This window comes from Sarcophilus harrisii, chromosome 2 (genome assembly GCF_902635505.1).
Source record: "Sarcophilus harrisii chromosome 2, mSarHar1.11, whole genome shotgun sequence".
NCBI classification, from domain to species: Eukaryota; Metazoa; Chordata; class Mammalia; order Dasyuromorphia; family Dasyuridae; genus Sarcophilus; species Sarcophilus harrisii.
Window position 1 is genome coordinate 222486593 of NC_045427.1, and position 21224 is coordinate 222507816.

General features: G+C 36.0%; 1 protein-coding gene across 4 annotated transcripts in view; it reads left to right on the plus strand.

Moving 5' to 3' along the window:
* EYA2 (EYA transcriptional coactivator and phosphatase 2) overlaps positions 1 to 21224 on the plus strand; it is a 234134-nt gene that overhangs the window by 89611 nt on the left and 123299 nt on the right. For all 4 annotated transcript variants that reach the window (XM_023494546.2, XM_031951572.1, XM_031951573.1 and 1 more), the window contains 2 exons: positions 6536 to 6581; positions 8205 to 8347. In XM_023494546.2, coding sequence (XP_023350314.1) covers positions 6536 to 6581; positions 8205 to 8347 — 189 coding nt within the window. The remainder of the gene's footprint in view (positions 1 to 6535; positions 6582 to 8204; positions 8348 to 21224) is intronic.

Genomic DNA, 21224 nt, shown 5'->3' on the forward strand with positions numbered 1-21224 from the left:
ATATGTTTACCATATTGATTGTTAGTTTGCTAGCAGTGAGAGACAGCAGAATGTAATCAAAGGAGCATTGTACTTGCAGTTTGGAGTTCTGGTATCTGGTCTTGCCTCTGCTTACGAGGGCTATGACTTAGGGCAAGTCCTTTCACCTTTCTGGGCATCAGTTTCTCCAGCTAGTAAAATGAAAAAACTGGACTGGTATCATTGCTAGCTCCAAAACTCTATGAGTTCATTGCATCTGATTCTTTTGCCTTTCCCACATCCAATCATAGTTGCCAGGTCTTGTCTGTTCTACCTACATTTCCTTCAGAGTGCTATAAATCACAAAATACTTTCGTAGTAAGCACTAGCTTTCAGAAAAGAAGCAACAGTGGTTTCTAAAGAGGCATACCAGAAACTAACCCCAGTTTCCTTTTTTCTTCCTTCCTTTTTTCTTCTAATTTGATTTCTAATCTCAATTAGTCAAACTGTTATGTTAAACACATACCACAATCTGAGATTAGTAGTGTCCAACTCAAATAGAACCAGGGGAATAAACTTTACATAAGAATCCCTGTGGGCCACATATTGACCTAGAAGAACACATATTAGCCTATTCTATTTTGCTTAAATATTTTAATAAATATTTCCCAATTATATTTTAATCTAATTCAGTCCCACTGGGAGTGTTGCCTCCCACCATGTATCTGACACCTCTGCCTAAAACAATTCATGGAACTTCTCTGCATCTCAGATTCCTGATCCATGAAATGAAGAAATTGTATTAGACTATCCCTAATGTTCCTCTAGGTCTTATAGTCTATATGTCAAGGGCTCCTTCAGCTCTAAGATTCTGTTGAGTTCAAATTTTGAAAAGCTTAAAGTGCAATTCAATCAAACTTGAGCATGAGACTTGGTCTTTGGTAAAATCGTAGTGCCCTAACTCTGATGATTAGTATCAGTACTCCTGACTTTTCATCCAGAGGAGCCAGTTAGAGCCAAAAGGGACCTTAAAACAGAGAATGACAAAGCTTGTAAGGACTTGAATCATTTAATTAATTCACTCATTTTATAAAGAAGAAAATATATTCTGTTTCTATTGCATAGAAACAAATGGGTCTAAGATTCTAAAATCTGTGAAGGTTTTCTGAAATAATGGGAAAAGTTGCTACCAAATTCAGAGATGGCAAGTCTGGTAATATCCTATTACGTAAACAAGTTTCTTTCAGTACCTTGTGAGATTGGAGCTAAGCTCCACTGAATCTGCAGGAGAAATTCTATACTTCAGTGTGCTCACTAAGTGCCAAATTAAGCCACTGTTGGCTGGCCTATTTCTCCCTTTGCCTTTCATCCTGTATTCATTCATTTCTTTAGTAAGAATTGTTCTGAGTACCCACTGTGTGCCAGCACTCTGTACAATATATTTTAAAAATTCTGAGATGGTCCTTTCCCTCAAAGAACTGGAAGAATTGAACAGGAAACACAATGAGTTGTGACATTTTGGAGAAGATAGAGATAACTGTAGTCAAGTAAAACTGGAGGTGAGAGCTAAGCTAGGACCTGGCTGCTGCTAGCAGCCTTGAAAGATTAATTACACTAAGTAGAGCAGAGGCAAACTTTTTTTTTTAAAGCAGCTGTTTTTCTGAAGCAAATACAGGAATACTGGATGTTTTTTCTGAGTTGTGAATTTCTACTCCCAGTAGATAATCAGCATTCTGATTTTTTTAAAGTCTTTAACATTCTGTCTTGATGTTGAATGGCATTTTCATTTATTCGATAAACAAACATGCATTGCACTTATTTTATACAGTGTTCAGGGTTTTGTCTGAGTAGAGCTAAGCCTATGGCAAGTCTGTTTTGCTCACCTTCACCCCTCAGACCATTAAGCCAGGAATTTCTAGTTTTCATAAGTGACTTATCCTGTGGAAAAATCCTGTGCTTCCCATACTCTCTCTACAGAGATAATCACTTTCTTGGGGGGATAGATGGTATAGAGGAGAAGATAGCAGTATAATGCTTACATTAGAAGAGATTTCCTACTCCTTTCTTTAAAGAAAATGATGTTGAAAATAAAATAAGTACCCATTAGTATTTTCTTTATCTTTGCTTTATCTTCTTAAATTTTTTAAAAAATTAAAGCCTTTTGTTTTTGTGTCACTATCATTTCTGAATATATCCCTACCTACTTCTCTGGAAAGAGCCATCCTTTGGCAAAGAGGGGAAAAGAACATTTCAGAAAAACTAACCTGTATGTCTACTAAGTCTGACTATTCTACATTCATAGTCCTCACTTCTATAGGGAAGAGAGGAAGAGTACCTATTAATAGTATAATCATCAAAAAAAAATAAAAATTTTAACATGTTACAGTCAACTCTGTTATCATTGAAAATAGTGTCTTGGATTTATATTCAAGATAATTAAACATCAGTTACCTAATCTGATCCTCAAAATAGCCCAATGAGGGTGTCAGGACAACTATTACTATCCTCACTTTTATACTTCTAGAACCTGAGTTCAGAAGTTAAATCACTTGCTCAAGATCCCACAGATAATTGATGGAAAAGGTTGAACTAGAACTGACTGCCAGAGTTGGACCCCTTCCTATTTCATACTATTGCCTATTTTATGAGACAATGTATTATAAGAAAAGCATAGATTCTAAGTTGGAGGGGACCTTAGAGATTTAATTCCTTTGTTCACATAAGATTGATTTTTAAGTAAGAAAAATTGCTTATCCAGTATCACAAAAGTAATTAAGTGACACAGCTAATCAGTAAAAGGCAGAGAATCTAAGTATTAGGACTTTAAATCTGGTCTTATGGATAAATTGGGATGGGGAGAGGGGGTCTGAGTTACAGCCCCAGCTCTAGAACTTATCTACCTTACTAGTAGTGTGGCAAGCTTCCCATCCTCATCTCATAGGATTCTGAGGGAGAAAAATTGCTGCATAAACCTTATAAAAAGTGAGATGTTTATTGTTATGTATTATCGTGGCCCATATCTTATGTTAAATTCCTCTTTTCCACAGTGAAGAGCTGTCCCTGGCCATGAACATTCCTTTTCTCTGCAAAGAGAAAAGAGATGAAAGATTTGTGGTATTTCTGCATTTGTGGGAAAGGGACATAGCAAAAAAGCTTCTTGCAGTAAAATTATCTGAATTGAAATTAATGTAATCCCTTGCCATGTTTACACGAAGCCTTCTCTAGTACTTAGATTAGTCATCACATTCTAGGTGGCAACTTTTGGCCCCCTTTCACAAACATTAGCTTGCTAATCCCCCTGTGAGAGGAAAAGAATGTGAGCATTGGAAATTGAGATGCAGAGATTTAAATGGCTTAAGTAAGACCCCACATAGGGAATCCACCACAAGACCTGGGGTGAGAATTCAGACATCTGTAGCACTGTATACCAGCCACTGGTCTATACCATTGACTCAAGAATGAAAACCTAAGTTTCAGATGACTTACCCTTGAAAGATACAACCTGCAACTTAGTTACAGTATCGTTACCTACACTTTTACTTCTCTCCTTTCCCCAATTAAGAAAAAAGTTTTGAGTTTAATACTTCAGAAATAAATAGAGGGTGTCTTTTATCAAATAGTTATTTGTCAAGTTTTCTCTTCTTTTAAGGAAGTTTGTTCAAGTTGAACCAAATAAAAATATATTGAAACTATTTCTCACTCAAAATAATTTCATACTGAAGTCTACAGAGAGTAAAAAGAGTTTTTGTATAATATACCTTTCTCTTGTATAATCTCAGCTAAGTTTATTGGAGCATGACAGAGGAAGAGAGCATTCTTTTACAAAAGCATATATAAGGACAACAGTAAGCAGGAGACATTAATTTTCCCACCAAACTGAGAGAAGAAAGGAGTAAGAAAACCCCCCACAAATGATGAAACTTGCATATCACTCATTTTGGTTGATGGAAAAAAAAATTCAATCCAAATTTATGGAATTACAAGTTAACCAGAGCCCATAGGAATATTTCCAGATAGTTACATTTTATGCAGATTTGCATATTTCATTAAATAAAACATGTTCAAAATGTTTAATTCACCAAGCTATGTATTACTAAGTTCTTTTTTATATAATGACACATACAGCATTATAATGAGACTCTTCATTCTGTAGTCCTAAGAAAGGACATCATAGGGTACAGATTGGGGACCAAGAGAATTCACTAAGGATGGATATAGACTGATAATCTGGAAAGTTTTACCTCCTCATCTGACTCCTAATTTCACTCTAAGACTTCTCTTAAATTCTACCTGCAAAAAATATAACCAAGCATGATTACGTCCTTGTACTTAATAATCTGGAATGGGAGTTCTTATTCTTTTTTGTCACATGAACCTCTCAGTCAGTCTAGTAAAGTCTTTGACCCTACTCCTTAGAATAATGTATTTTTAAAGCTTTTTTTTATTTTCAAAACATATGCATAGTTTTCAACATTTCCCCTTACAAAACCTTATGTTTCAAATTTTTTTCTTCCCTCCATCCCCTCTCCTAGACAGCAAGCAATCCAATATATGTTAAACATGTGCAATTCTAGAATAATGTATTTAAATATATAAAATAAAAAGTTATAGGATTATAAAAGAAATCAAAATATTATCAAAATAAGAATTTGATTTCCCGCCCCCCCCCAAGTTCGCAGATCCTCCAGAGATTTATTTATCAATTTTCATTTAATTTCCCTGATTTTTAGAAGGAGGTTAATACAACCCTTTCCCTCCAAAAAAGACAAATATACATTCCTGTAATCCAGAATAGAATAAACTGTATGGAAAGTAGAAAGTAGTATTCAAAACCTGAGGTTTGGGGGAAGTGGGTGTGGGAAGATCCATTCTGACTGAATAGGATCAGGGAAAGGTTACTAGAGGAGAGAATATTTGAATTTGGCCTCCAAAATATTGGGAAAAGCAGGATTTTTTAGGTTTGGAGAACTACATAAACAATGTTATGGGAAAGGAAAGATAATTAACAGCAGGGAATTAAGTTATTTTCCATTCTTACACCTTATTCCCTGATGAATACCCTAATCCAGTAGCACTAACCTCCTGACTATTACATGAACAAGACATCTCTTAGCTTTTGATTGTCCCCCATGCTTAGAAGCTCTCTCTTCTCTATGCTGAATACTGATCTCTCTAGCTTCCCTTAATCCCAACTAAAATCCCACTTCCTACATCAAGCCTTCCCTAATTCTTCATTCTAGTGCCTTCCCCCTGTTGATTATTCCTTGTTTATCTTTCATACAGTCCATTTGTTTAATAGCTGTATATGGTCTCCCTCATTAGTCTGTTAACTCCTTGAGGACAAGGACTGGTTTTTTTGTCTCTTTTTATATGTCTAACACTTAGCCTAGTTCCTGGCATATCATAGATACTTAGTAAGTGCTTATAGGCTACTTTGTGAATTTCTCTTAAAAGTCTGTAGAGAAGGTACTATGACCTCAAAATTAGGAGAAAACTGGGTACTATTCTTTCTTCTCTTTACACTTAGTTAGCTCCTGTATAATTGTCATATCTATGCAGATGCTTCCTCAGTCTATATATGCAAGTTCTGTTACTTGTCCCCCTCCCTTCCTCCCTTCCTTTTCTCCATATGTGGTGTGTGGGTAGGTAGATAAGTAAGTAGGTGTCTCTCTCTCTCTATCTCTTTCTTTGTCTTTCTCTTTCTTTCCTCTTTGTGCATGTGTCTCTTTCCCCACCAGGTTTTTTTAGTTTTACTTTCCAAAAATCTCTATATCTTTGTTTACCTCTCAACTACTGTGACCATGACTCAATTCAGGCCTCTATCCACCACCATCAATCCCTTTTCTGAACTATTATACTAGCCTTGTCATTTGGTTTACATGTCTCCAGTTCCTCCTATCATCAATTCACTCTTCACATAGCTGCCAATGGTATCTCTAAAACACCAATCTGACCTTGTCGCTCTTTTGTTCAAGAAGCTCCAATGATTCCCTCTTGCCTTTGGCATCCAAAATTCAAATTACTTTGAGTTTATCTTGCATTTATTATCTGTGTACATGTTGCTCACCCTCAGTAAAATGTAAGCTATTTGAGGGCAAGAACTGCTTTGTCTTTCCTGAGCATCTAGCATGTTATTGAGTGGGTACATCTTTAATAAAAATTTAATTGAATAATAAATGTCTGAATGAGGGATTGAATAAGAATCAACTGTGACTTTTCATAGCTCTAAAAAGGTCCTTGTCTTACTCCAAAAAAAGGATTGTAACTTTCTCCCTGGGATGGATTTGGACTTTTGGAGGTAGGATCATAATTTATATCCATTTGAATTATCACTGTTATCTAACAATCAGAGATTTGCAAGCAGATTCAAGATGCAGAAAGTAGGGTTCTAGGATTCTTTTCTCTAAACTAGCTTTAAAAAAAAATTAGAGGAGTCCCCTCAGAACTTCATTCCAAGTTTCTCTTCATGGAGTTAGGGTGTGAAATTGAAGCTTAAGTTTGCTGGCATGATGTATTATTGATGGCGACAAACACTAATCAAATTTTTCTTCTGTCTCCTTTTCTCTTCTCTCACCAGGCAACTTCAAACAAGCTTTAGACATTGTTCCTCCACTCTTCTCACGGTGAGTAGCACTGGCTGAATTTGGGGGCAACCCGATGTTTAAATTGACAACTTTATCATTGCAGCTAATGAATATGATGAATACAGTACCTATACATAGTAGGTACTTTATAAATGCTTATAGATTGTGTGCTTATGTCCCATTCCTGGCTTCAGGAAATAAATTCTTTGAAACACATAGATTTGAGAACTTTTTGCTTTTAAAAACCTGACCATCAGTTTAGAAGATTTTAGTTTCTGGAAATCAGTGGGCTCTTTTAGTAAGTTTTGGTCATTAGACCATAAACTGTGTTTACATGTTCATTCTCTCACACGCTCATTCTCTTGCTCTCTCTTGCTCTCAAAATCTTTACTTGCAACCTAATTTCACCCCGATTTTACAGATAAGCAAACTGAGGTGCATGCCCAAAGATTACACTCTGAGTTAGTGGCAGAGCTATTTATTGCAACACTTTTGGAATTAAGCACTTGGGGGAGGGAGACATTAAAGTATATTATAAGACATGCTGAGTTTGGCATCAAGAGTTACTTATTACCTGTGTGATCTTGGGAAAATCATTTATCCTAAATGAAACCTTTCCTAATCTTCCAAGCTGTTGATATTCTCCTCTCAAAAATTTAAATTATATTTATTTTAGGAATCAACAAACATTTATTAAACCTGTACAATGTGTCAGGCACTGTGCTAAGTCCTAAATCTACAAGTACATACAAGGAAATAATTCCTGCTGAAGCCTGCCTTCTCATGGGGTATAGAAATAAAGGCAACATAAATATAAAGTGAAGAAATATTCAGTAGTTTAACAGGGCACCAGAAATTGGGAGGCTCAGGTAGGGCTTCCTGCAGAAGACAGTGCTTGAGCTGTGCCTTAAAGGAAGAGAGAGACTCACTCTGTGAGGCAGAAGTAAGGAGGGAATGCATTCCAGGAATGTGGCAGGACCAGTGCAAAGGCAAAGCACTGGGAGGTGGAGGATTGTGTACAATCAAAATGACCTTCTGTCTTCATCACAAGTGCCAGAGGGATGGAGTATCCCATAGGACTGGAAAGATAGATTAAGGCCAGATCATGGGATGTTTTTAAAACCTGAACAGAGAAGTTTACAAGTTATCCTAAAGTCAGTAGGAAGCCACTGGAGTTGATAAAATATAGGAGATACATGGTCAGACCTCCATTTAAAGAAAATGACTGAGGTGTACTGTGTGTAGGATGGATTGAAGTTTCAGGAGAGTTGAAGTGATAGCTGTTCCATTGTTTTCCAGTTTTGTTCAACTCTCCATGACCCCATTTGGGGTCTTGACAAAAATACTAGAATGGTTTGCCATTTCCTTCTTCAGCTCATTTTACAGATGAGGAAACTGAGGCAAATAGGAGTAAGAGGCTTGCTCAGGGTCACACAAGTTAGTATCTGATTTAACTTATGAAGATTTAAACTTCTTGACTTCAAGTCCAGCCTCTATCCAATGAGCCACCCAGCTGTCTTATATTGTTGTTCAGTCAAGACCTACGACAGGATACCATGTGGATCCCAGGCATAGGGCTCATTTTACTCAGAGAGTTAGAGAGTAGAATGAATTTGTGGTGATAGTGACTTGGTGTAAATAATCTTCTCTTTTTCTGTATAGACGTTATCCTCATATAGTATCTGTCCAGTCTCTCCCCACCATGGCAGCCTATGGACAGACCCAGTACAGTACAGGGATCCAGCAGTCCACGGCTTATTCACCATACCCTCCTCCAGCGCAAGCCTATGGAATACCCTCCTACAGTGAGTAATGCTTGTGTCTTTATGTTTTCCTGCCTGCTTACAACAGTTTTGTACATCTTTAGTTGATAACTCTTGGATGACTTAGAATGTTGGTCTCAAATAGAACCTTACTTCCTAGTATATCAGAACTGGAAGGACCCATAGAATGGTAGAACTCTCAAGTTCTACCTCTCATAGAATTCCCAGCTGGACTCCATCAATGAAAGGACTCTTAGAATGAAGAATTGCAGAGTAGAAGATACCCTAATATCACTGAGTCCAACCCCCTCGTTTTATAAATGAGGACCATCAGGCCCATAGGAGAAAATTACTTGCTCGATATCATTTAGCAAATTAACAAGGGACAAAGCTGAGAATAGAACCTGGGGGTATGTCTTCCTTCGTTTTCTTTTTTAATGCTTCAAAAAGATGCAGAATGGTGGAAGTTTATAATCAATCTTCTCTCATAACAATATTTGTACTAGAGTTTGATTACTGGGGAGAAGACTCTGAATTGATTTTAGAATACTACACACTGAACTTTAGAAAAGAGATGCCAGTGCTCTCCATTCACCATTATCCATGTAAAAGATAAGGGTCTTTGAATTCAATGTAATTCACATATTTATCAAGGAATTGCTTGGTATATTTATAATATTAGCTCTGGCAATAATAGCTCTGGTAGATAGGAGTTATTCTTATATTGCAGTTGAAGAAACTGAGTCAAACAGAGATTAAGTAACTTGCTCACACAATTAGTAAGTGTCTCCAGGCTGGATTTGAACTCAGATATTTTTGCCTTCAGTCCGTGATCCATCCACTGTACCACCAAGCTGCCTATGATAATGCCTTTTCTTTTATGTCATTTCCATTGATAAAAATCATATCCGTTTCTGGTCTGGAACCATTTGACAATACCAAAGATATTGTTAGCAAAAATTTTCTTTTCTGGGTCTTTGATGGCTGTAGATTTGCCCCTCCAGGAATTGATAACAGGTTGCATTTCCACCAGGGTTGCTGCCCAAGATGATGAGTGCTTGCACTGAACTGGAAGCATTACCATTTTCAAGGTTCAGAGTCCTGAGCTGTCCCTACCAGGATCTGAGTGTCAGGGCGCTGGTGATAGTTTGAATTGCCCAGCACACACTTCCTTCTATTTCTCTCCCAGGGTGCCTTGCTACTTTAGCCAAGCTGACTTGCATGTACACCAATGAATAATAAAAACCAATTATAGGAGAAGAACTTAAAACTGGAGAAATCAAGGAAGGCTTCACAGACAAGATGACATGTGAACTGAAACTTAAAGGAAAAGGGATTCAAAAGCAGTATGGAAAGGATAGTTCATACTAGATGTGGGGAGTGATGTGAATAAATGGAAGACATGGGTGATCAGTGAGAGAATAGCTACATGGTTTGGTTTGGCTCATACCCAGACTACATGACAATATAATTAAGGAGAATAATGTCAAATATGGAAGCCAGGTTGTTCAGGACTTAAAATCCAAGCATGAAGCATTTATACTCTATCACACAGGCAATAGGGAGCTACTGAAGATTTTTGATTGAGTGAGTAATGTGGCCAGAATAGACCTGATTTAGGAAGATAATTTTTTTAGCCATCATCGATGGATGAAGGAGGAAGCCCTCTTAGGAGTGATAGATGATAAAGGCCTCAGTTAAGATTTAGCCTTGTGTGGAGAGAAAATAAAAAAGAAGGTCCTTTGTTAATAAACACTCTTCTAGGGTTAGACATACAAAGAAGTAACATGGTACAGTAGAACTATTAAAGATTCAGAAGAAATCTAAGGTCAACTCTTACCCCCAACACTTTTGTGTGACTGTGGACAAGACATCTAATCCCTTTAAGGCTGTTCCTCATCTAAAAAATAGGGGTGACAGTATTTATAATATTTACCCCAAAGGAAGGGCTCAAATGTGAGCCTTGGAAAATGTAGCCCATGGGCATTTGGGGGTTTCTGACAGTTTTTGAGTGGGTAATATGGCCACAAACTTTAACATGCTATGTAAATGTCTGCTTTTCCTAGTCTTGGTATTTATAAATGTATTCAGATCTTGAATAATGAGTGTATAGTCTTTTTTTTCCTTTCTTTTTACCTCTTGCAGGAAAAAAAATCATTTAAAAAATTAAATATAGACATATACATACACACATATAATCATATATGAGCTATCCCCCCTTGGCTGGAAACCAAAAATAATGTAGCAGTTTGCTTTTAGACAGAAAAATAAAACTAGTCCTATTTCTAGACAAAACATGGCATTGTGTGGAAATTAATTTGGTGCAAAGTTCTCGAGCTATCAAAAGCATTGAGCTTTTCAGAGAGTCTACTCACTTGCAAATATTAATTGAGTCTGGATTGTAATAGGTTAAGAGTTCACTTGGAGAGTGCAAGCACTATATTGAAAAAATATCTTAAAGTATATGTGATATGGAAAAAACAACTTCAAATATGTCTACAGATCGCTGGGTCTTGAGCTAAATAAAAAGAGATTTCTTGCAATGAGAAATGTCTTACAATGGTTAGTTAATGGCCTTTCTGATTAGTGAGTTTCTGAGATTCTTAACCTGAGCTTTATGAATGCCCCAAAGAGATTCATGAATTTAGAGTAGGGGAAGGTGGTTCACAAATTTAGATGGAGAAAAAAATTACATTTGTATTTTCATTAACCTTTAACTGAAATTTAATATATTTTTTTCTAATAGGAAATTTTTTAAAAATTCTGAGAGTTCTGTAAGATTCACCAGACTGCCAGAGGGTTCCATAGTACACCAAAAAAAAAAAAAAAAAAAAAAAGTTAAAATGCCCTAATCCTTCATTTTACTAATGAGGTTACTGCAACTCCAAGGAAGCCAAAAATCAGCCTAGAGTAGAAATACTTAGATCATTTGATTCCAAGAGCAGCCCTCTTTCCATTGGGAAATGTTCCACATGGAACATTGTATAACAAAAGGGGATCACAACTTTTCAGAGATATTGTACAGGGAATTCTTACCTTGGTCAGCAAGCAGAGATGAGTTCAAATCTGGGGGCTATAGTTTAGATACTACATTAATAAATTGGAACACATTCAGAGTAGGAGAACCAAGGTGGTGATATCCCTACAAGTTGTGTCACCCAATGGTCAGTGGGAAGAAGTTGGAATATTTAGCCTGAGAAGAAAAAACTAGTGGAAGGAGAGTGGGAGAGTAGGAGTCTTCAGTTGCCTTCAAATATTTGAAGGGCTTATATGTAGGAAGATTAAATATTGGGTATTCAATTTCATGTGTTAGTTAAAAAAAAATCGACAGGTTAAAAATTATGGAAATATGAGTAAAAATTGAGTTTAATATAAATAAGACTTCAACAATGAATGTCAAACAAAAAACAGAAAAATTTTTATTAATTATGTGAGTTGTTTTAACTCTATGAATGTGCATTGGGAGCATGGCCACTAGGAAAGTGTAAATTCTTCTGAATAAAATTCAAATCAAGCACTACTTTCCACATGAAAGCCTTCCTAGCTGCTGGTACTTCCCATAATACCCTCCTTCAAAAATCACCTTTAATTTATTTTACATAAAAGGTACATTTTGTCTACTCAAGTAGAATGTAAGTTCCTTGAGGACAAGAATTGTTTCCCTAGCACCTATCATAGTGCCTAGTATATGTTGTCATTAAGATTTAGTCATTAAGTCACATATAACTCCTCATGGCCCCATGAACCGTGTTTGTCCTTGGGGTGTTCTTAGCACAGATACTGGAGTATTTGCTATTTCCTTCTCCAATAGATCTCCATTTGTCAGAACTCTCCACTATGACCTTTCTATCTTATGTAACATGGCACAAAGCATAATTTTGTTGAGTTTTGCAGGTTACTCTGCTGTGACAAGGCAGTGATCCAGGCGGGGAGTGCCTGGTATAGAGAAGGCACTTAATAAATTGACTGATTGATTGATATAGAAGCATCATAGAATAGAGAACTAGACTTGGAGTCAAGAATTCCTTCCTCTGACGCATACTGGCTGTGTGATCCTAGACAATTACTTAACCTTTCAGTATCTTAGACATTACTCTAAGAAAGTTATCAAACATACTGCCTACTGCCCACAGTACTCAGTGTGGCCCAAATCAGGTTAAATTATAATTGGTAAATACTTGAAAAAAATAGATAATATTACAGTTCAATATAGATAATGTTAATATGTGGTTTTCTGAGTCAATATGTAACTCACAGATCCATATGTATATGTAATTATTGGTTCAGTGACTCCACTATTATAATTTTCCAATATTCCTTGGTAGAGAGAGTTTCCTTCCTAGAATTCACTAGACCAGGGATTCTTAAACTTTTTGTATTATTGACCCCTTTGACAGTCTAGTAACTTCTAGGAAATTGATCTCACAATGATGTTTTTGATTGCATAAAATGAATACATGAGATTACAAAACAGTTAAATTGACATTCAATTATCCAAGTGTGTTTTTTTTTAAGTTTACAAACTCTAGGTTAAGAACTGATGGCTTACCTGGCCCTACCTCTAGCATGTTAATGATAGAAAGCTGGATAAAGGTCTCCTCTTCTCTTGGCACACTGCTAAATTCTCTTGGAATTTAGTTTGCTGGTAATGGTGTTACAATTATAATAAAATGTTGCCCCTTGACCAGGAAAAAAAGAAGAAGAAAAAAAACACACTGATGGCCTAGCCAAATTAAATCTCAGATCCAAATAAATAATAATTAATATTAATATGTAGGCCCTTTACTTCTGAAAATAATTTTATGTGTGCAGTTTCATTTTATCTTCACCTACCCCAATGAATTAACTACTTGTAAATATTATCATTGTTTTGCAGATGAGCAGAGGCCCAGTGAAATAAATTAACTTATACAAAGTCAAATAGCTTTTAAGAAACCTAGGAAATAGCAAACTACTCTGGTATCTTTGCCAAGAAAACACCAAATGGGGTCACAAAGAGTTGATTACAACTTTAAAAAAGCAAAAAACAAATATTAGAACAAGAATAAACCTAACATTTGAACATAGGTCCCCTGAATCCTAATTCAGAGTTCTTTTCTATTATATGATTTTTATCTCAAGAAGTAATAAGCTCTTCATTATTATAAGTGTTGGGGCAGAAGCTAGATGAAGTCCTGTCAGGTATGGTTAAGAGGGTGGAGGGTGAATTACTGCATTGGGTGGGGATTGGATTAGATGCTTTCTAAATTTCCTTATTGTAAGATTCTATGGTTCTAAACATTGTCTGGACAAATACTAAGTTTTGTTATGAATCATGCTTCCTTTCTACTTTGAAAAGAACATTTAAATTCCCTCCTTTCATTTCTATTTAAATAGCTTTTTTGAAAATGAAATGCCAATGAAGGAACTTGGGTGAGCTCTTTTAGCAATGAAAATGAATACCTTTTCTTTGCCTAGGACATCTGATGGGTACAAAATGCAATTAAAACACTATCCATCTAGTTTTAAGCACCAGCCTCTTACAAGAAGCATCTATTAAGATGCTTCTATTTATTTGGCACATTGAATTCTTTGGGCTTCTTGGTCAGGATATTGGGAAGAGCTCTGGATCAGAAGTCCTTGAAACCTGTGTGCTACTTAGTACCTTGGTCATGTCCTCTTCCTGGGTATTACTTTCTTTTTGTCAAATGGGAGGTGGATTGGCATTTATGTTAAAATCACAAAAAAGTAGAATGGATGGATTTTTCCTTAACATTATGAAAATTTTTTCTTTAAAATCAAAAAGTATGTAATAGAGACACATCAGAGGCTTGCCCACATAGACCAAGGGTATAATAAAAAAAGGATTCTAGGTGGCTCAGTGAATAGAGCACCATGCCTGAAGACAGGAAGATCTGAATTTAAATGTAGCCTCAGTCACTTACTGGCTGTGTAACTCTGCCCAAGTTGCATAACCCTGTTTGACTCAGTTTCTCATCTGTAAAATGAGCTGGAGAAGAAAATGGAAAAGTACTTCAGTATCTTCCCCCCCAAAAAAAAAAACACACACACACACACACACAAAAAAAAAAAACATTTCAAATAGGGTCACAAGGAGTGGGTCCCAACTGAACAACAACAAAAGGAAATTTACCATTATTTGACATGATTATTTGTTAATAGCACTGAGTCAAGAATAGGAATAAACCAATGGCATTTAATTACTGTAAAGCAATTAATACAAGGTAGTTTTTAGAGGGAATGGACTAGTAGCCTGGGGAATCAGGAAGGGCTTTGTGTAGAAAGTAGTATTTGAATTGAGTCTTGAAGAAATACATGAATTACAAGAGACAAAGGTAAATCAGAAATTTATTTCAGGCATGGGGAATATTCAGTACAAAGACACAGAAATGAGAAATTAGTAGTGTGTGTGCAGATCCACAAATAAGCCTCTATGGCTAGATCACATAATATGTGGAGATGAATAATGTGTAAGAAGTTTGAAAAGGTCAAATGAAGGGAGATTGTGAAGAACTTTAAATGTCAAGATAGAGAAATGTGTATTTTATCTCTGAAGTAATATAGAATCACTGGGACTCGTTCAATAGGGGAATGACATAATTAGACCTGTGCTTTAGGAAAATAATTTTTGACAACTATCTGGAAGATGACTTTAAGAAGGGAGAGCTTTGAGATAGAAAAATTGCAATAGTATAGGTTAAGAAATTAATGGAAAAGTATGGGAGATGCTATTAAAGCATTTTTGTATTCAGCTAACCTATTAGTATATTTTTCAAAGACAAGAGACATAAATAGCATAATAAATGGACTGAACAAGATGGTGAAATAGGGAGATAAAACCCACAAAAATCATTAATATTTCTTATTGATATATGTGTGTATACATGCACATACATGTACATATATTTGTATGTATACATATGCATATATTTATAAAATACAGAAGAAATTGATAGAGAAAATGTTCTTCATTCAATAACAAAATGTACCAGATATTTGTACTTCCATTTAGATATATTCAAGACTTATAATGACAACTATAAACTACATAAATGAAGAATTAAAGAAGTGGAGATCTAACATCATGGCTAGTTGTATTCAATACAAAAAAAACCCATACTACCCAAATTTGTCATATTTAATTGCTGTAATAAAGTTGTCAATGAGCTGCTTCAAAGAATAAAATTAAGCAATAAAATAGAGAGAGAGTAGGCAGACAAAGTCATCAAGGGAATTCTGGTGGAGTTAAAGGAGGAAGGAAGACTTGAATCACTAGATCTCAAATTCTATATGGTAATTATGGATAGAAAAATAAATTAGACAGAATAAATAATCCAGAATTAAATCTAAGACATTTAGTAGACTAGTGTTTGAAACCTAAGATCATAAAACAGAGAAGTAAATAATTAACAAAAATTATTGGAACAGAGGAAGGGGACAGTGAATATCAATGAAATACTTAAAAATATATGAATGCCTCAAAGAAGTTCAGAAAGGGAAACAGATAAGTGATGTGTCTGATGGCAGCATGATAAGAAATGGAATTGGATCTACCTTTTACACCACACACTCTAATAATAAATCTTACTCCAGGGTTTGTTGCCATTGTTTGTGCTTTGCTGGGTCTTAGTCCTGGATTGTCCCTGTTATCTGCCTTCTCTGCACCTACTCAGAAACTGCCAAACACCACTAAGGAAGTCACACAACTGGGCTGAGTCCATTATAAATCTGTTATTGAGAGAAGGAATAATCTCAGTTGGGCTCTTACTGCTGTTTAGTGATCCCTTTTCTCTGATTGACTTTATTACATTCTCTATAGCAGCTATTCCAGAGCTTATCTTTTCTCTTTAAGCCTCCCAAGTGACTTCTTTCTATTCTTTTCCAGTTGAAGACTTTGTCTATGACTTAAAAGAAAAAAGACTATCAACCATGAGCTCCTTTTCCCCTCAAAACTCTTCATTATCTTCTATTTTTCTTCTTCACTGCAATCTCTGCCCTTTTTCTTCACCAAGCTCTCTACTTGGCTCTTTGATCCTATCTCTTCTCATCTCCTCCTTATTCATTTCCACCCTCTTCTAAGCTGCTGTTTCCTATTTTCTTCTTCCTGCAAATATACCTAAGACCTTCCCTTCCTTGGGGGGGAAGGGAGGGGAACCTTCACTTCATTCTATTCCTTTCTTAATATCATTTAAATGATTAATTTCTTCTCTTTTTTAGAGCCAAACTCATAGGAAAAAACTGTCCATATTTTCTCCAGATGTTCACATCCCACTGTTTTCATCTCTGTACAGCTTAGCTCCTGATCCTCCCATTCACCTGAATAAGCACCTCCAACGCAACTACCAGTGATTTCTTTATTGCATTTCAAACTCAATATATTCAAAATAGAATTCCTCATCTTCCTTCCTAAAACTTTGCTGAATAACTACATCCAGCTATCAAAAGTCTTTGATGGCCTCTATTGCTTCTAAGATCAAATTAAAGCTCTCAACTTGGCCTTTAATGCCTCATGGATTATGTTTTTATATTTATTTAACATTACTCCCTTTCACATACTGTAGCTTATATTCCAGTCCCATTGACCCCCCCTTGCTCTTCCCAAATTCAGTACTCCACCTCCTGGTTCCAGGTCTTTGCATGTGTAAAGGGCAGAAACTCTGAGTTGATGCACTGAGGTCAAACAACTGAGCACTTAAGGCTAATTACTGATTGGACGATACTCTATCAGCATATGCTTGGAAAATGGCCCTTCCCACTATTCCGTGCTGGTTCAATCTTTTGGTGTGTACAGAGAATTGTGGGGAGGATTAGGGGGTGGAGCAAGACAAGCCAGGATCACTTTTGGCAGTAGACAAAGAAAAAAGAGGTCATGGAGATCCTATGTCCATCCAATTCACTTCTACCCCTAAAGACCAAGAATAAAGACCAAGGACTTTTGCTTATCCTGACTCCGGCTGATTCTAAGGTATCCAGGGTGCTAACTCGGTCTTCACATGCATGGACTACACTTTTGGAGGTGTTTTGGAGGTCTCTAAATGTTCTGTGGGACAGGAAAGGGAATCCCCAATGATAATTGTATCTTTAAATTTTACAGAGTGTTTTCATCGTGGCAGTTCTTTCAGATTAACAGTGTGAGAGCTATCATTCCCATTTCACAGATGAGGAAGCTGAGATCTAAAGAGTAAAAGTGATTTGTTTATGATCATGTATCTACTAAGTGGCAAAGCCAGCTCTGGAAACCAGGTCTTTTGAGTCTTAAATCCTGTGCTGTCATTGGTGAAATTGATACTTTCAACAACTTTGATTAACCAAAACACTCAGAGAATGGGGTCAATGTTTAATTCCATTTTCTGGTTAATTCAAGGGTTAAGAAAATATTTTATTTTTGTAGAATCTTAGAATATTCATTTTGAAAAGTAGCTTGGACTATATAAAAATGTCAGGGCTAGAAGGGATCTGACAAGATATATAAAAAACTAGATCTGGGATGAATCTTAGAATGTACAGTATAAAATATAGCTCAGAGGCATTTCATAAGGCACATAGAATGTTGGAGATGGATGGGACCTTGAAAAATATCACAGCTGGAAGATTTTTTAGAAGATTCATAGAATATTAGAATTGTCCTTTTGATTTTAGGACTTCATTGATTAGAAGGGTCCTTTTGATTTTAAACATAAAAAGTAATACCTGGAAGAAACTTTGGCATACAGAAAGACAGATTTAGAAACTGTGATTAAGAGTATTGTTTTTCTTTATTAATTAATTTATTAATTGGCTTAATTAATAACTATTTATTAATTATAAATTAATTAATTCTTAATTTATTTTTTAATTCTTACAGTTTTACATACAATTTTTCATTCATTCTGACTTAGTAATATGCAGATACAAGTTCAAATATGGTTTTAAACACTATTTCTGTGACCCCACTATATACCTCAATTTCCTCATCTGTAAAATGGGAATAATAATAACACCTTTGTCCTCTCAGGATCATTATAGGACCAAATGAGATAACATTTTAAAAGTCCACTATATGGTCAAAGGATATGAACAGACAATTTTCAGATGATGAAATTAAAACTATTACTACTCATATGAAAGAGTGTTCCAAATCACTATTGATCAGAGAAATGCAAATTAAGACAACTCTGAGATACCACTATACACCTGTCAGATTGGCCAGAATGACAGGGAAAGATAATGCAGAATGTTGGAGGGGATGTGGGAAAACAGGGACACTGATACATTGTTGGTGGAATTGTGAATACATCCAACCATTCTGGAGAGCAATTTGGAACTATGCCCAAAAAGTTATCAAACTGTGCATACCCTTTGATCCAGCAGTGTCTCTACTGGGCTTATACCCCAAAGAGATACTAAAAAAGGGAAAAGGACCTGTATGTGCCAAAATGTTTGTGGCAGCCCTGTTTGTAGTGGCCAGAAGCTGGAAAATGAATGGATGCCCATCAGTTGGAGAATGGTTGAGTAAATTGTGGTATATGAATGTTATGGAATGTTATTGTTCTGTAAGAAATGACTAACAGGATGATTTCAGAAAGGCCTGGAGAGACTTACACGAACTGATGCTGAGTGAAATGAGCAGAACCAGGAAATCATTATATACCTCAACAGCGATACTGTATGAGGATGTATTCTGATGGAAGTGGATTTCTTCAACAAAGAGAAGATCTAACTTAGTTTCAATTGATCAAGTAGGGACAGAAGCAGCTACACCTAAAGAAAGAATACTGGGAAATGAATGTAAACTGCTTGCATTTTTGTTCTTCTTCCCAGGTTATTTATACCTTCTAAATCCAATTCTCCTTGAGCAACAAGAAAACTGTTTGGTTCTGCACACATATATTATATCCAAGATCTACTGCAATCTATTTAACATGTATAGGACTGCTTGCCATCTTTGGGAAGAGGGCGGAGGGAGGGAGGGGAAAAATTGGAACAGAAGTGAGTGCAAGGGATAATGTTGTAAAAAATTACCCTGGCATAGGTTCTGTCAATAAAAAGTTATTTAAAAAATAAAAAAAAGAAAAAGAAAAAAAAGTCCATTATAAGCCTTAATGCCCTATATAAATGTATCAATTATAGTGATGGTGGTGATGGTGGTGGTGGTATTTCCATCAGGGCAGATCCTAATCATCCACACTTTTGAATCCTTTAAGGTTAGCTCTAGCAGATACCTTTAAAAGATCAATTTCATGTGTTGAAAGGCCCTCCCTTGGGTCTTTTTTGCATTTTGATAGCACTCAAGCTATCCATCTATTATCTCTTAATATGAGTCTTTCTTTTCTGATCTCACATTTTCTGGATGACATCCATTGTGCAATTTCTTCCGTGTGGGTCACAATTAGAAATAAACTATAGTCTGTTTACACCAATAATACATCTCTCTATTGACCACTGAGTCAGTCACATTTTTAATTCTTTGGAAACTGCAATGTTTTGAAATAAAAGTACAGGAAGTCATGCGAGGACCATTACTCAAGCATTTATTATGTAGCTACCGTGTGCCAAGCACAGTGGATACAAAGAAAGATAATGGACAATCCCTGCTTTCTAGGAGCTTACAGTCTGATCAAAGAGACATTAACTTGAGGGACTGGGAATCCAACAACTATCCTACTCTGAGAAATTGGCATTTTTAAAAGTCCATTTCTTTCCTTGGATTAATTGTTAGTTTAACCCCTTTTGTGTACTCCTGCATTTCATTGATGAGCACCGTGATATTCTGAGCTTAATGCAGTCAGGGATGTTATGTGCAAGTAAGAAGACCCCACCATCAGCTAGACCTCCTCTTCATTTAGATCCTGCCCAGGACATCATCCATGACAGTGGTGAACTGCTTTATGGAGTATGTATTTTCCTGTCTTATGCCTTGTTTTCCTTTTGTTATCATTGGCAACTGTCTGATTGCATTTATCAAGATATCTCAATTATTTTAGCATACACAAGAGAGTTCTTTCTGGAAAAGAACTTTTAAAGCTGTATTTTGCTCCACTGAGTCAAATGCCTTTTATAAATAATTAATAGAAAGTCTTATATTCTCTTTACCTCTCAACAAGATATATGTCTGACTGTAAAGGTATGGTCTCCTAGAGAAAGTTGTTTTTGAATGCCTGCCTTCTCTTATTTTCTCTAAGGATTTTCTTGACATGTGTAGGCCATGTTTTACAAATTGGGAACTAGGCATATAAATTGGTAGTTATTAAAGTCTTCTTTGGGGAGTGATAAACTATTATTTTTTTTCCATTTTTCTTTTATTTTCCCCTCTGAATTATGTGATAAAATAGTTCCTCAATGCTTTCAGGATTGTGCAGCACAGAGATCTGACATAGGAGATCCTGGTTTCTAGCACCTACTCTTTTCTTGACATGCTGGGTCACCTTGGGCATGAGGTCTTCTGTCTGGACTTCAATTTCTCTATAAAATGAGAAGATTCCACTGTATTAGGGATTTTTAACCATTTTGTGTGTGCCAGAAACACCTCTGACAATCTATTAAGGACGGTGGACCTGTTCTTTTCACCTTATTTTTAAGTGTATAACATAAAATGCATAGGGTTATAATGGAAAACTATTATGTTGAAATTCAGTTATCAAGATGTTTTATAAAAAGTTGGTGAACCCCAGGTTTAGGAACTCTTTAACCAAATGATCTTTTCTAAGTTTGAGGATAGCTATATGGCATAGTGAATAAAGTGGAGTGGACTTGGAGGCAGGACAAACGGAGTTCAGATGTGGCTCAGGTGTTTGCTAGCTCAGTCACTGGACAAGTTGTTTTAACCTCTGTCTGCCTTAGTTTCTTCATCTGTAAATTAAAGCTATTAAGAGCAGTTCTTATGAAGATGAAATAAGATTATAAATAAACATATGTATGTATATGTATTGGCCATAGCTAC